At 44.1% G+C, this 16944-nt stretch overlaps 1 protein-coding gene across 1 annotated transcript; it reads right to left on the bottom strand.

The window, feature by feature from the left end:
* Positions 1–2082: 2082 nt before the first annotated feature.
* On the bottom strand, positions 2083–7651 carry LOC132533134 (cytochrome P450 3A12-like). The gene is made up of 6 exons (XM_060173375.1): positions 7596–7651; positions 6808–6907; positions 5500–5613; positions 5191–5279; positions 4470–4618; positions 2083–2463 (listed from the first exon to the last, which is right to left on the bottom strand). The coding sequence occupies exons 1-6, from the start codon at positions 7622–7624 to the stop codon at positions 2291–2293; spliced, it is 654 nt and encodes a 217-aa protein (XP_060029358.1). The 5' UTR covers positions 7625–7651; the 3' UTR covers positions 2083–2290.
* Positions 7652–16944: the final 9293 nt, after the last annotated feature.

Genomic DNA, 16944 nt, shown 5'->3' with positions numbered 1-16944 from the left:
ACTGCCTGCCCAGATCGCTCCCTGAGGATCTGTCTCATGTTCTTAAAGCTCAACTGAAAGGCAAGACAGGAAAGTTGTGTGAACACTTCCCCCCCTTGATCCCCTCTGCAGTACTCAGTCCCTGCCCTGTGCCAGTCTTTCCATCCCCCTGGCCTGAGAGCCCCCAGGACTGCAGCTGAGCAGCTGAGAGGAGGAGGAAAGCATCAGCTTGACCAAGAAAAGAAAACAACAACACAACTGAACCCCTTCTCCTCCAGACACAGCAGCAGGCAGTCAGGAATGAGGCCCCCAGAGCCCTGGGCCACACAGCCTGCATCTCCTCCCTGCCCAGGAAGTGGGCCTGGCTGACTCTGAGCAACTCACCCAAACACTGCCTGGCATAGCACGGTCACTGCTATTGATGACTGAACGGAAGGCCGATGGGTGAATAAATACAGAGGTCTGTTACAGAGCCCTGTGGATATCAGCGAATGGTCTCAAAATCACAAATCATAGCAGGGTCAAGCCAGACAGTGAGCCTCTCCTCGGCTGGTATTGACTAGTAAGCAGCAATAAACCTGAAACTGTCAAGCAATGAGGTCAGAGACAAAGAAAGTGATCATATGAAGCAGCTATTGATTTAACACTAAAATCATTGCAGGTACCAATCAGGGAAAACTGTCGATTTAAGGAGGAAGGGTGTGAGGGTGGAGGCTTCAAGACTTCAGAGTTGGTTTGTTTTCAACAACAAGTAAAATAAATTTATCACCACTGTGATTTGAGTCTCCTGAGGTCTCTGTCACAAGGCTCTCCAGAGCCCCTGACTCCCACAGGAAATGGGCTGAGGAGGCACAGGACCCAGACTCTCACCCATCCTCAGGGACATCAATCTGCCCACACCATGGAGACATGTTCCCAGCTCAGAAGATGCTTCAGAAACCAGCAGTCTCTTGTCTGAAATACTGATACTCTTAATGCCAACATAGCAACCAGCACTTCTGTGAGAATCTCCAGAAGCATCACAGTCCCAGGATTTCTGATCTTCTTCAGTGACATTCTGAGGCCCAGCCCTGATGCCCAGCCCTGAGCCTCTGACCTGCACATCTCTTGGCAGTTGCCTCCAGCCCCAAGAGACAAACTTGAATGAACAGACTGCAGACTCAAAGCCCAGAGAAAACTCCTGCTGGCTCTAAACCAAGAAGACTGGGATTGAACACGGGCTGCAGGCCACCACTTCACCAGCTGGAGACCTCCACTGGACAGTGTGTGAAATAAGAGATTGGAAACTGAGATGTTTCTTGCCAATCTCTAATATGAAGAAAATATGTCAATTCATTAGCAATTCATTAATAGTAATGGTTATGGGGGCCAGTGATGGAGCACCGTGTTGAGCACACATGCTACAGTGTGCAAGGACCTGGGTTTGCGCCCCCAGTCCCCACCTACCTGCAGGGGGAAAGCATTGCAAGGGATGAAATGTGCTGCAGGTGTCTCTTTCTCTCACTCCCTCTCTCTTTTTTGCCTACAGGGTTATCGCTGGGGCTCGGTGCCAGCACTACAGATCCACTGCTCCTAGTGGCTTTTTTATTTTTCATTTTATTGGGTAAGACAGAGAGAAATTGAGAAAGGAGGAGGAGACAGAATAAGAGAGAGAGTTTCACCACTTGTTAAACTCCCCCATGCAGGCATGGAGCTGGGAGATTGAACCCTGACCTTAGCACAGGTCTTTGCACTTTGCACTATGTGCTTAACCTGGTGCATCAATGCCCAGAACCCCCCTCCTTCTCTATCTCCCCTACAATCTCAACTTCTGGCTGTCTCTTCCAATAAATAAAGGTAATAAAAAAGTTAAAAACAAAATATATTAAAAACAGTAACATTTATTCCTTGACAGTGGATTAAAGAGAAGTGGTAAGTCTCTTATCTGCTGGTTCTCACAAACCTCTTTCTTAATTATTTGCTTATTGGTGAGAGAGAGAGAATGAGAGGGAAACAGAGAACCACCCTGGAATATTTGGTGCCACGGATCAGACTTGGAAGCCATTGACTGAGAGGCCAATCCTTCGGTCACTGCCCCACTCCCAAACTGTAGTGCTAAGAGTTTCATCTCAATGACATATGCAGACATATACCAATCATCCAGCCTAGGATTCAATATTGTCTCAATGACACATTTTTGTTTTCCTCTACAAATCCTATGGTCTTTCCTCCTTCTCCCCCAAAATATTAGCATTCTGCTGTCCTAAAGCCTAGATTCCTTATCTCTCTGTTATAGCAACACAGAGAACTGAATGAGTCATTTGTTAACAGCTCAAGAACTTGCAAAAATGCTCAAGTGCCCACCACCAAAGCTTACCTTCTGTGGATCTTTGAGGTGACTTTCTTTCATTCTCTGAACGGTTCTTATGAAAAACTCAGTCACACTTTTTGGAAACAGAGAGATACTGAGTAATTCATAAATGGGCGTAAGGAATGGGAGGAGAACTGAAGGGGAAATAAAGAAGAGACAAAGTACAAAATTCAACAGGAGCAATTGTAATCTGTAGAGAGGTTATGGAGATGTGGTGAAGCCTGGCAGGGCCTGACCTGATAGGTGAGTCCACCATGGTAAGTCTCTCTCTCTACAGAGGGCTTGAGCAAAAAGGGGGACACATGAACCTCAAAAGTATGGAGGCCCTGTAAGTCTTCCCTCCCCCACAAAAACATCCTTCATCTTCCAGCCTGAGCCCAGCATTCCTTAAAAAACATTAAGTCTGCTCTAGCCTACTTTCCCTGATACTGTGGCCTGTCCTTTTATTATCTACATATCATTCTTCTGCTTTGTTTTACAAATGACCTAAGGTCTCCTTCCTAATTCCTCTCAGGGTATTACTAATCCTGTCAGTTGAAACCCTAGCAACAGTTACTGGAGAGGTCCCTACCATTCCCAGCCCCCTTTGCATTTCCCCACCCCTTTCCTAACCATGTATGGTATTGTCAAGCTACTTCCTTTTCTGTTTTATCTCTTCCTTGTCCCACCCTGGGGGAGGGTGAGCTTGCAGACTGGGAGGCTGACGCTGGTCATTGCAGTTTGCACTGCAGGTTCCATGGCTGCCAGTTCTTAGCAACATCGCTCCACCAGATATTCGTTGGGATGCGGCATCATCTAAGTTCATTTCCCACGTCTACGCTCGACCGGACCTGCCAATATACGCGGATTATCTTCGCCCACCCTGTTCAATGCTTGACGTCTCGTCACCCAATCTGGTCCCCTACGCCTACATTGAACTTCTCTGTTCCAGTCTCTTGGAAACAGAGCTGGCAGTCAGCTGAGGTAAAGAACAAACACCTCATCACAGACCCCTGCGAGCGTCAACCCGGCTTTGACCTAGCACGTTATGATTGGGCTCTCCTCAATCGGTATCGAACAGGCCATGGCCAGTGCGCCGCTATGTTCCATCGCTGGGGAGCCAGAGACTGACCCGAACTGCCCCTGTGGCTCCAGACAGACTATGACCCACATAGTCAACGACTGCCACCTCTCCAGATTCAAAGGTCTCGAAACTTTACATCAGGCTCAACCTGATGCTGTTGACTGGCTACGGAAGAAGGGCAAACGCTAGAAGAAGAAGAAGAAGAAGAAGAAGAAGAAGAAGAAGAAGAAGAAGAAGAAGAAGAAGAAGAAGAAGAAGGAGAAGGAGAAGGAGAAGGAGAAGGAGAAGGAGAAGGAGAAGGAGAAGGAGAAGGAGAAGGAGAAGATGAAGAAGAAGTTTGCACCACTTGGCTTAACCAGGTGTGCTACCGCCCAACTCTCAGGTACTCAGATGAATAAAGACTTATGTTGCTTTGCCGCCATAAGCTTAGTTCCTGGGTCATCTCTCCCTCTCTTGACACTAGCCCGAAAGCAATCCCCCAAAGCAATCAGCAGAGTCACAGGGAAAGCACAGAGTTTTCAGCCAGGAGTCCTGCCTCACCCCCTCCAACTCCCATGAGATTCCAAGGCAAGAGTTGGGAAGGCCAAGAGCAGGAATGGGCTGTCCTACAGCAGCGAGCCCTTTCCCCACTTTGGAGCAAACAAAAACAGAACTAAACTCCTTTACTTCTTAGTCTGGTATCCACTAATGAATTTGTTTGAATAAACACATTATAGTTTGCTTCTTAATAATTCTGCTGTGAGATTAATCAAGGCCTAGTTCATCCCAGGATCCCATAAAATGGCAGAGCAGATCAGATCTTTCTCCTGCTCAATAAAATAACAACAAAGAAATAATGGAATATAAGTAATAATGGATATGGTCTTTTAGCACAATTAAATGAAATTAGAAATCATAACAAAAATTCAGAAACATAAAATATGTGCAAATTAAATACTATACTCCAAATTAAAGACTAATGAGTCAAACAAAGCATCAAAAAATATCAGAAATTCCTTCAAGATTAATGAGATAATGAAGACATGGCAAACCAAGAAAGAAAAAAGCTAAATAAAAAAATAATAGCAGATTACATACTTAATGAAAGAAAAAATGGATCAAGGAAATTAAATCTCAACAGTTTCTTGGTCTGCTCCACAAAAGGATCCTGAGGGTTGTTGAGAGAGTCGACTTTCACTCCAAATGACGTGCTTGTGATGACATCCATGCTGTAGGCTCCAAATACACTGAGGAGAAGGAGAAAGGCATGCACAGTAATACCCCCACCTCCTTGCCTTCCACTCACAGCAGATGCTGCAGGAAGTGCTGGGAAAGCATCAGCCCAGGCAACACAGGGAACACCACACACTCAGAGCCAGAGACAGAGCCCTGCAGCCTCTGCTGCCCTCTCACTCACTCATGAGGGGATTCTCAGGTGGCACAGTGCTGGGAACACTAAGGCAGGTGAGGGTCGCCTCTGACCTGCAGGAGCCCAATCATGGGAGGAAAGAGCCCCAGCATCAATGACTCTGCTGTGCTCTGAGTACAGGCAGCTACAGTAGGACAAGCACTGAGCTAGAGCAGGAAGAGGCCATCAGCAGACTCTTCCAACAGGCAGCCAGAAAGGTAGCACTGACCTGGGTCTGGCCTCCCCACAGGGTCTCTGTTTAGAGTTACTTCCCTACACACATAACAAGCAGTCCCCCTGACCTGGGGTTTGCAGGAACAACATCCCTCCTGAACCCACAACACTGCTTCCTCCCCTCCATTTTTCCTCAGCCCCAGAGGCCTCAGCCCCCACAACTGCACTGCGACTTACCTTTTCAAGTCCACAGGCTTGTCTTTCTCTGTCTCCTTCCTCAGGTTCCTCACCAACACATCTCCATACTGAACAATGATGGGGAACATCTGTGCACACAACACAAGACCACCGCAAGTGACTGCACACACTCAGCTTCTGCAACCCACATGTGCAGTCAATCCTACCATGTCTCTTCTAGGTCATAGACACAAAGGGCCTTTCCAGGACTTCCAGATCCAGTAGATTGCCTCTTGGAGAGGGGCATGATGCTATAATCTGTCTCACTGTCACCATTTCATATTCTTAAAGAAAGACTTACTTTCCTACCTCCTTGAGCTTCCTACTGGTGCAGGCTGGAGACAGCAGTGATTGAACACTCTTCCATTCTTCGTCCTCAGATAAAGATATGGCAGATTTCATAAATCCCACTGGACCTAGCATCTGTACTCAAAAGCAAAAAAGCAAAAGTCATTCTGGCCTGCATGAATTTTGGAGAACTCACGCATGGTAACTTTTGTTAAATGGTTATTTATTCTGCAACAAAACAAAGCCAGTATCTATTTGTGTGGTCACATGAATATTTAGAACACCATTCTCAGGCCATGTAAAATTCAATTTAACAAAAAGCACTGAATTTTGCTATGGAAAAGGCCCCTAGATTTATTGAATTCCAAGTCCTGCCTGTGGTTCCTTGGCAGAGCCTGACCAGATGGTTTTGTGCGCTGCACACAGCCTACAGGCTGGATACTCCCCAGGCTCTGCTAGATGCTCTCACAGGGCCCAGCAGGTGGCACGCTGAAGAGGCCCAGCACTGCTGATGGAGCAGGACATTCAGACTTTGTTCCTCTGCATCCCATGTGCCAGAGGTAAGCTCAGCTCCTCTCTCTCTCCCTCTTTCATGACAATTAAATGTGTTTTTTATTATATCACAAATGTTCATTCATAAAGTAAAAACTGGCTTCATTCAAATAATAAGTATTTGCTCTGCCAGTGACCTTGTTAGGAGGAGAGAGCAAACTCCACACAGTGACAAAATAACATCAGAGGGAAATGAAAGGGTAGAGCAGCCACCGAGGACCCAGTGCGCACTGGTGAGAAAAAACTTATATGGGAGGTAGGAGTGGTGTGGGGACACCTATCACAGGGAGATGAGCGACTGTATGGAGGGTCAAAAACTTCCCTGTAATCCATTACATCTCCCCTCAAAAAAATTGGGTTTTCTCTTTTATAATGAAAGGATAGTCACAGTGTTCTTCTACTAATGGGACATGAATCATGGTTGCAGTGGCAGAGAATTACTCAGAATAGATTTTCATGGAACAACACACATACATACACACACAGAGAGAGAGAGAGAGAGAGAGAGACGAGTACATGCACCAGTGAGTCACACTATAAACCCTGAGAGAGGGAGAGAGATGAGGACACTCACCAGTGAGTCACAATATAAGCGCTGTAGATAAATGTCAGCCTCCTGCTGTGAGATTTCACAGGGTTCCTCATAGAGGAGAAAAAGATGAGAAATGAACTTCGCCATTCACTCTTGCAATTTCCTGGAAATCTGTGACTATATCAAAATAGCTGTAGTTGATTTAATCTTAAAGCAGTTTTAACAAGAAACAAATGAGTGCCTACCTGCTGGTTTGTGAAGACAGAGTAGCATTCTTTCACCAGGACAGTTTTGATCATATCTGGGTCTGTGATGGCCAGCACAGGCAACTGACCATCACAAAACCTGTCAGGGAAACAGAGCTGATGACACTGTGCCAGGCCCAGCTCAGGCTCAGATGGAGCTTGGGATTCCATCCTGGTGGGACATGTCTCTGCTTCCTACTATCATGTTGAACTCATGTGGGAGGTAGGAGTGGTGTGGGGACACTTATCATACCTGGAACTTCCCCAGGGTGATACTAGAAACCCCAGGGTATCACAAGAAGGAGTAAAGTCACAGCTCCAAATCTCCAGGCCTGACTTACACTGTAGCCCTGGACACCGGGGACACCTGGGGCCCTGGGAAGACATGACTCCAACAGTTTTGCATCCATGGAGACAGCCCCAGAAGCCTTGTACTGAGACGATCTGAGCTTTTTAGTTTCTTTCATCTGTCCTTCAGGGTTATCACTGAGAATCAGTGTCTGCACTATGGATCCACCTCTCCAGCAGGGCTTTGTTTCCTGCCTTTTTTCTTTTGAGAGAGATAGATAGAAATTAAGGTGGATGCAGGAGATAAAGAAATAAGAGAGAGAGAGAGAGAGACCTGCAGCACTGCTTCACCACTCCTGAAGCTTCCCTCTACAGGAAGACATCTAGGGCTTGAACCAGGGTCCTTGAACTTAATACCTGTAGACATGACTTATGTGCATTGACTGGGCTGGGGGGCTCTCCTTGAGAAGTATATGCAGTGAAATAATCCAGATACTCACCCCCACATTCTCCCATATTTTTGAAGCATTTCATATCAAAATCCCAGAAACCCTGAAGTGAGACAAAAAAATGATATCATTGGACTAACTGCATTAATCTGTAGCAAAAAGTAAATTAAAAACACTCAAGTCATATGAAATCAGGCTAGAATCCAGCTGAAGAAGGGATGAAAGGAACCAAAGCTCTGTTACTCAAAACTATTTGAATAACATTCAGATACATTAAAGAAGTCACAGAAGGGCGGAGGACACTTGACAATCTGATTCCACTTCCTGTTTCCTAGCTCCAACTGGAAGGATGGGAGTTCCCACCATTCCACCAAGGTGAAAGCAAACAGGCTCAACTTGTCACAAGAAACAATAACAAAACTATGCCTATTGCTATCGGGTATTGTGTTTGATGTTTTAACTCTCCTGAGGTGGGGCACGGGATATGATTTAATGGAAAGATTAATCTGGGGTTAAAAGGGAGAAAAGAAATGGCTGTTTTTTTCCAAGAAGAGCTTTCAGGCTGAAAAGAAGCAATCAGGTCCTCCTGGGTGATTTGGGTTCTGAGAAACTGGCCTCATGTCTGTGGACAACCAATAAGAGCCAAATAGCAGTCTTTTCAAATTCTATAGATTGGATTCTACAAACTAACTAGCCATCTTATGTTGGCTGACCTCAGGCCCTGATCAAGATACCAAGTAGGCTCAAAAAAAATTCAACTGAGTGTAGCCTAGCAAATGCCTTTAATGAATTACATTGTCAAGAACTCTGAGGGTAGATGTTCAGCTTCACTTAGGGGTGGGGGGAGGACATAGACCTTTGGTGGTAGGAGTGGTGTTGATGTACACTCCTATTAACTTTAAGTCTCATAAATCACTATATAATTAATATGAGAGGGGGAAATTGAGTGTCTCAAAATGTTTGATGCATAGAACATATGCTGAGTATTCAAATTGGTAATCAGATTGAATTTTAACAGTGGGCTCAAATTGTTAATACAGCTCTAATGATGAGTTTTTCTTTGAAATGTTGACTCCCCTCAAATCTTAGACCAGGGAGAACAGAAGCAACTGGGGGGGTGTTACTTTATAAGATACAGCTACTATATAAATAACATCAAAGGACATAAATTATAGCTAGGTTATGTATGATACAGCAATTCCTAACAATTGGATTTAACAAGTTAAGCCAATTGCCAAATAATTTGATTATAGTAATAACTATTTATTGCATTCTTAAAACCTAAGACAGCAGGAACCTCCCACTTCCTCTATAAAGCCCATTATTTCTCCCAGTCCTGGAACCTCTAGGGTGGGGCTCACTTTCCTGCACGTTTCTGTCAGTTCATACCAATTGATACTGTATCACTGACCCCAACCTAATCAATGCAACCAGAACCACGTCGGCAGGCTTCACTTCAGAGACATCAGGTGTGGAATGTCAGCCCTTCAGCATCATTATTCGGGTGAGACCTTTCCTTTCTCATAGGACTCCATAAGTCCATTTCAGGTAGTTCACTTCCTAGCAAAGCCCGAAAGCCCATATATAGAACAGATCCCATGAGACAGGGCATATGTACACATGTATCCATAAATTAGGGCAAAATATATACCTTAAAGCAAAAGTGCACAATAGTTTGCAGTGAGTCAATAAATGCAGCAATCAAGTAGAAAGACCTAAAAAAGACACCATAAAGTGTTGGGACCATGTGTAAGCCTGATAGAGCTTAGGGAGAACCACCCCCATCCTTGGATGGAGGTCTGAGAAGACAACCTCTTGTAAGTCTCTCTCAACCGAGGTGAGCATAAGGGGGGAAACTCAGACTTGGTTCTTTCCTTCTTGACTCTCAGGCCCACAGAAACTCCAATACTTCCCTCCATTAACTGCAGGCCACATGGCCGCAGATTCACTTATTCAAAGTCACCTTCTGATCACAGAAGAACACACCTTATCACATACTTCATCACACACCTCAGACCCCAGACAAGAGAAATTCCAAACTATATGGCCTTTTGATATCCATCTTCTTTCTGTCTCACCCTACAGGTTTAACCCCTATGCTTCTCTCAGATACCTCTGGATAATTAAGTTGCTTGTGTTATGGAAAATAACTGTCTTGTATCTCATCAATTCCTGTCATACCAGCCCCCTACCTTAGGGGCATGCTGACTGTTAAGAAACCTGTAATTTCTGTCATATTTCAACAATAATTAACTTCATTGCTTTTCTATTTAACTCATGTCCACTTTGCTAATAAACAGACTCTAGGATTCTGGGATTCTAGGACTCAGATTCTAGGCACGCTAAGAGTCCCCTGGTGTCTTTTACTTCGTGTCACCCCTGTCGTGAGCGAGAAAGAACCAGTCCGTTACCTTTCCCCTGGAGACCACCCCACCGGAGAGGGAGAGAGATACCCCGAAAATAAAGTACCTAATGAAATAGTTTCTACTTAGACCTAGACACCCTCCTCACCTACTTCCTACTATACTTCCCTCAATCACTCAAAAGCTAACCTTGTCAAAGTAATGTCAAAAGCTGAATAAGGGCAAGAGACAGGCATACTTTAATGATGACCCTGCAGTCACTATCAGGCCTCCCCACCACCTGGGTCCTAGTCGAGGGAGTCCAGAGATTCCAAAACAGACATGACAGGCCTAGACCTCGAATAGATCCCTCTCTCTATTGTCATTGGTCATCTCCATCAGGAACAACATGATGGACCCCTTTGTGGGCCCCCATAGGATCTTGCCCTCAATGTGGATAAACAATGGGATAGACTGTTCCATCCTCCAAAGGGAGGTTGGATAACATCCTCTAACTACCACCTCAGGAAGATGAGCCCTGAAATAGTTACAACTTGCAACATTCCTACTCCTGATCACAGAATGTGAGCTTGGACCTATAGGGATGCAAAGGTTACATAGTCTCCTGTGCTAAATATGGGCCCCAGATCAGATCAATGAGGTTTACAGTCAACAATATTTATACACTTTTCCTATATTTGGGAGCTACTCTCTTCCCTGATCCAGCTTTCTAGCCCTTTTTCCAGCCATGACATCATCTCCCCAGACAATGACCTGGCTCCACCCGCATATCAGAAGTGAAGCTCAGGCAAAAACTGGTAAAGTCATGGGACCCTTGGAATATAACTAAAATAGACCTACTAGGTTTTTCCAAAATGGAGACCCCCAAATCTTCATCCACAATATTACAGCTTTTAGGTTCATGATTAGTCAACAATTTGTATGGCTTCATATGTTAACTCTTCTTTTTTTCATCCACCAGGTTCCAGATGCTACCATGATGCCAACCTGACTTCCCTGGGCAGATGACACCACCAATGTGTCCTAGAAACACCACATCCCCAGAGCCCTAGCCCACTGGGGACAGGTAGGAACAGGCTGGGGGTATAAATCCTGCCAATGCCCATGTCCAGTGGAGAAGCAATTACAGAAGCCAGACCTCCAGCCTTCTATACCCCATAGAGATCTTTGTTCCAAGGGAGTTAGGCGGTAGTGCAGCGAGATAAGCACATGCGGCACAAAGTGCAAGGACCAGCATAAGGATCTCGGTTTGGTCCCCCAGCTCCCCACCTGCCGGGAAGTCGCTTCACAGGCAGTGAACAGGTCTCCAGGTGTCTGTATTTCTCTCCCCCTCTCTGTCTTACCGCTCCTCTCTCCAATTCTCTGCACCCTATCCAACAATGACAACATGAATTAACAATAACAATAATAACTACATCAATAAAACAACAAGGGCAACAAAAGGGAAATAAATAAATACTAAAAAAATTTAAAAAGAGATATTTGGCCCATACTCTCAGAGGGATAAAGAATGGAGAAGCCTCCAGTGGAGGAAATGGCATATGGTACACTGATGGTGGGAGTTGTGTGAATTGTGCTGCTTTTATCCCAAAAGCTTGCCTATCAGTAGCAAATCACTAATACTAAAAAAAAAAAAAAAAAAAAAAAAGCTACCTATGGACATCTAATCTTTGATAAGGGGGCCCAAAGGATTAAATGGAAAAAGGAGGCTCTCTTCAATAAATGGTGCTGGGGAAACTGGGTTGTAACATGCAGAAGAATGAAATTGAACCACTTTATCTCACCAGAAACAAAATCAACTCCAAATGGATCAAAGACCTAGATGTCAGACCAGAAACAATCAAATACTTAGAGGAAAAAATTGGTAAAACACTTTCCCACCTACACCTCAAGGACATCTTTGATGAATCAAACCCAATTGCAAGGAAGACTAAAGCAGAAACAAACCAATGGGACTACATCAAATTGTAAAGCTTCTGCACATCCAAAGAAACTATCACACAAACAAAGAGACCCCTCACAGAATGGGAGAAGATCTTCACATGCCAGACATCAGACAAGAAACTAATCACCAAAATATATAAAGAGCTCAGCAAACTTAGCACCAAAAAAGCAAATGAGCCCATCCAAAAATGGGCAGAGGATATGAACAAACATTAACTACAGAGGAGATCCAAAAGGCTAACAAACATATGAAAAACTGCTCTAGGTCACTGATTGTCAGAGAAATGCAAATTAAGACAACACTAAGATACCTCCTCACTCCTGTAAGAATGGCATACATCAAAAAGGACAGCAGCAACAAATGCTGGGGAGGTTGTGGGGACAGAGGAACCCTTTTACATTGCTGGTGGGAATGTAAATTGGTCCATCCTCTGTGGAGAGCAGTCTGGGAAACTCTCAGAAGACTAGACATGGACCTTCCATATGATCCAGTAATTCCTCTCCTGGGGTTATACCCCAAGGACTCCATAACACCCAACCAAAAAGAGGTGTGTACTCCTATGTTCATAGCAGCACAATTCATAATAGCTAAAACCTGGAAGCAACCCAGGTGCCCAACAACAGATGAGTGGCTGAGAAAGCTGTGGTGTATATATACACAGTGGAATACTATGCAGCTATCAAGAACAATGAACCCACCTTCTCTGACCCATCTTGGACAGAGCTAGAAGGAATTATGTTAAGTGAACTAAGTCAGAAAGTTAAAGATGAGTATGGGATGATCCCACTCATCAACAGAAATTGAGTAAGAAGATCTGAAAGGGAAACTAAAAGCAGGACCTGACCAAATTATAAGTAGGGCACCAAAGTAAAAACCCTGTGGTGAGGGGTAGACATGCAGCTTCCTGGGCCAGTGGGGGGTGGGAGTGGGTGGGAGGGATGGGTCACAGTCTTTTGGTGGTGGGAATGGTGTTTATGTACACTCCTAGTAAAATGTAGTCATATAAATCACTAGTTAATTAATACGAGAGGGGGAAAATTAATTGTATGTCTCAAAGTTTTTCAAAACACAAACTGAATCTTTTTAATATATAGGCTGTGTAATTGATATGCAGACTCTCTCAAAAACCTAGACCAAGTAGATCAGAAGCAACCAATAGCACAGCTATCTACAAGATACTGGGTACTGTACAGCAAACCCTAACAAAAGAACTTTTCAAAGTTAACCCAATTAACAATTAATGTGATGATAACATTAACTATCAATTTAATTTTTGAACCCTAAGACAGCAGGAGCCTCACATCTCCACTATAGAGCCTCTACTTCCCCCAGTCCTGGAACCCTTGGATAGGGCCCACTTTCCTGTATGCCTCTCCCAATCCATATCAAATAATATTGCATCCGCCGATCACAACCTAACCAACACAACGATTGCCACCTCAACATGCTTCACTTCAGACTGTGTCCAGAGACTTCACGTGTGGAATGACAACCCTTCAGCTTCATTACTTGGGTGAGACCTTTCCTTTTATAGTATACTCTAATTCCATCTCAGGTGGTTCACTTTCTAACAAAGTCACAAAACCTAGATATACACCAGTTTCTGTGAGAGAGAGCATATGTTCACACGTATCCATAAACTACTGCAAAATATATACCTGAAAGCAGAAGTACACTAGAATTTGCGGTGAGTACCTCCCTAACACTTCCTCTCCACTATTCCAAGCTTTGGGTCCATGATTGCTCAACAATTTGTTTGGCTTTGTATGTTAACTGTCTTTTCAGTCACCAGGTTCCAGATGTCATCAGGATGCTGGCCAGGCTTGCCTGGATTGAAGACCCCACCAATGTGTCCTGGAGCTCCGCTTCCCCAGAGACCCATCCTACTAGGGAAAGAGAAAGGCAGACTGGGAGTATGGACCGACCAGTCAACGCCCATGTTCAGCAGGGAAGCAACTACAGAAGCCAGACCTTCCTACCTTCTGCAACCCACAATGACCCTGGGTCCATGCTCCCAGAGGGATAGAGAATGGGAAAGCTATCAGGGGAGGGGGTGGGATATGGAGATTGGGTGGTGGGAATTATGTGGAGTTGTACCCTTCCTACCCTATGGTTTTGTTAATTAATCCTTTCTTAAATAAAAAAGGAAAAAATAAATAAATAAATAAAAAGCTGAAAAATAAGAAAATGAAAAGCAGAAACTGGACTGTGTTTGGTGTATTTCACCAAAGTAAAAGACTGTGGGTTGGAGGGAGGATTCAGGTACAGGAACATGATGGCAGAGGAGGACCTAGATGGGGTTGAATTGTTATGTGGAAAACTGAGAAATGTTACACAAGTACAAACTGCTGTATTTTACTGTTGAATGTAAACTACCAATCCCCCCAATAAAGAAAAAAAAGTCATACAAAGGGGGACCATGCAGTGGTGGTAGCATCAAACAGGTGACCAAAGACCAAGAGATAAGTGAGTCATTCCCAACATGCAGAAAATGTTCTCTGACTGAGCAGCTCAGCATAAGTAAGATGTGATGTCATGTCCCATCTACTGGGCTAGGGAACTGGGTGTGGCTTAGCTGGGGGTATGGGCTCCTGCTCTCTAATGAGATTACATAGCAGTCATTGTAGGGCTGGGTAGCAGCATCATTCAAAGTCTGAAAGTCTGAACTGGGACAAAATTCACCTTCAAGTCCACTGAAGACTCTCACTGGCAGGACTTAGTTCCTTGATGGCTGTTAACAGATTCTCAGACCTTTGATACCTGGGACATGTCCTCATAGGTTGGCTCATAGCATGGCAGCCGGCTTTCTGTGAGAGAGGGGGTGACAGAGGACACCACAGCTTCAAGCCACAGTCACTTTACAAACTAATCTCAGCTCTCTGGCCAGATCCTTCTCATGAGACATCAGTCACCTGACCAGGCCACATCAGGAGAGAGGATTGCACGGGGCCATGACTGTTAGGAGGCAATGACCACTGGAGACCATGTGGAGACCAATCAGAGACAGGATGTCAAGAGGCCTGAAGTGTCATTAAATCCATCCTGAGGTGGAGAACAGAGGGGATCAGGAGGGCACGACAGCTTGATCCAAATCAGACAGAAAATAATAAAATAAAATAAAACAAAACAAAATAAAGATGAAATGAGAAGATTGAAAAAAAAAACATGTCTCATCAAACTTCATTTCAAAATTGCAAACCTGATCTTATGGTCATGACACTGCGGCCTAGTTGGCCTGAACTCAAATATGGTTAACAGAGAACAAACAAATATCATTTATCACACTAACAGACTGAGAAAGATAGTCATCTCACTCAGTAGTTACATAAAAAGCATTTTATAACAATCAATTCCCATTTATAATATTAAAAATGTTTAACAGAGAACTTGCTCAAGCTGATAATATATATATACATATATATATATATATATATACCAGAAAGACCAAATAAATTATTTTGTTTGTTTTGGTTTTTTGCCTCCAGGGTTATTGCTGTGGCTTGGTACTGGCACTGTGAATCCACTGCTTCTGGAGGCCATTTTTTCCCCATTTTTGTTGCCCTTGTTGCTCTTGTTGTAGTTACTATTGCTATTGATGTCATTGTTGTTGTTGGATAGGACAGAGAGAAATGGAGAGAGGAGGGGAAGACAGAGAGGGGGAGAGAAAGATAGACACCTGCAGACCTGCCTCACTGCTTGTGAAGCGACTCCCCCAGCAGGTGGGGAACCAGGAGCTAGAAGAGGGATCCTTACTACGGGCGTTTTGTGCCATGTGCGCTTACCCTGCTGCGGTACTGTCTGAACCCCCAAATAAATTATAAACCAGAGTCTAAAGCATTATCCTCCTACCATTGATATTATCCCTTGTGGAAATATAATGCTTAAAAAAGAAGAAGAACAAGAAGCATAGTAATTTTTTAAATGAAGTCTATTCAATCAACTCAACTTTTCTTAGAAATGGGAAGAATGATATACTAATTTTTCAGTCACGAATTCTGCATGGGGATCCTACAAAAGCAGATCAAAAATCTTTGTGAAGAGGGCACCAAAGTAAAAACCCTGTGGTGAGGGGTAGACATGCATCTTCCTGGGCCAGTGGGGGGTGGGAGTGGGTGGGAGGGATGTGTCACAGTCTTTTGGTGGTGGGAATGGTGTTTATGTACACTCCTAGCAAGATGTAGACATATAAATCACGAGTTAATTAATATGAGAGGGGGAAAATCAGTTGTATGTCTCAAAGTTTCTCAAAACACAAACTGAATCTTTTTCATATATAGGCTGTGTATTTGATATGTGGACTCTCTCAAAAGCCTAGACCAAGTAGATTAGAAGCATCCAATAGCACAGCTATATACAAGATACTGGATACTGTACAGCAAACCCTAACAAAAGAACTTTTCAAAGTTAACCCAATTACCAATTACTGTGATGATAACATTAACTATCCATTGTCTTTTTTAACCCTAAGACAGCGGGAACCTCACATCTCCACTATAGAGCCCCTACTTCCCCCAGTCCTGGAACCCTTGGACAGGGCCCACTTTCCCGTATGCGTCTCCCAATCCAAACCAAATAATATTGCATCCGCCAATCACAACCTACCAACGCAACGATTGCCACCTCAACATGCTTCACCTCAGACTGCATCCAGAGACTTCACATGTGGAATGACTACCCTTCGGCTTCATTACTCGGGTGAGACCTTTCCTTTTATAGTACACTCTAATTTCATCTCAGGTAGTTCACTTTCTAACAAAGTCCCATAACCTAGATATACACCAGTTTCTTTGAGAGAGAGCTTATGTTCACACGTATCCATAAACTACTGCAAAATATATACCTGAAAGCAGAAGTACACTAGAGTTTGCAGTGAGTACCTCCCTAACACTTCCTCTCCACTATTTCAAGCTTGGGATCCATGATTGCTCAACAAATTGTTTGGCTTCGTATGTTAACTCTCTTTTCAATCACCAGGTTCCAGATGCCACCAGGATGCTGGCCAGGCTTCCCTGGATTGAAGACCCCACCAATGTGTCCTGGAGCTCTGCTTCCCCAGAGACACACCTTACTAGGGAAAGAGAGAGGCAGACTG

The sequence above is a fragment of the Erinaceus europaeus genome, chromosome 15 (assembly GCF_950295315.1).
Source record: "Erinaceus europaeus chromosome 15, mEriEur2.1, whole genome shotgun sequence".
NCBI lineage: Eukaryota > Metazoa > Chordata > Mammalia > Eulipotyphla > Erinaceidae > Erinaceus > Erinaceus europaeus.
The sequence above is the reverse complement of the archived record's forward strand: the minus strand, read 5'-3'. Positions and strand labels throughout refer to the sequence as shown.

Excerpts from the sequence above, each read along its gene's own strand:
- LOC132533134 (XM_060173375.1), bottom strand. The coding sequence starts at position 7,624 with ATGCTTCAAAAATATGGGAGAATGTGGGG. Across the intron at positions 5,614-6,807 it reads CTGTCTTCACAAACCAGCAG|ATGCTAGGTCCAGTGGGATT; the intron begins GTAGGCACTCAT and ends TTTTGAGTACAG. Across the intron at positions 5,280-5,499 it reads CCAGTAGGAAGCTCAAGGAG|ATGTTCCCCATCATTGTTCA; the intron begins GTAGGAAAGTAA and ends TTGTGTGCACAG.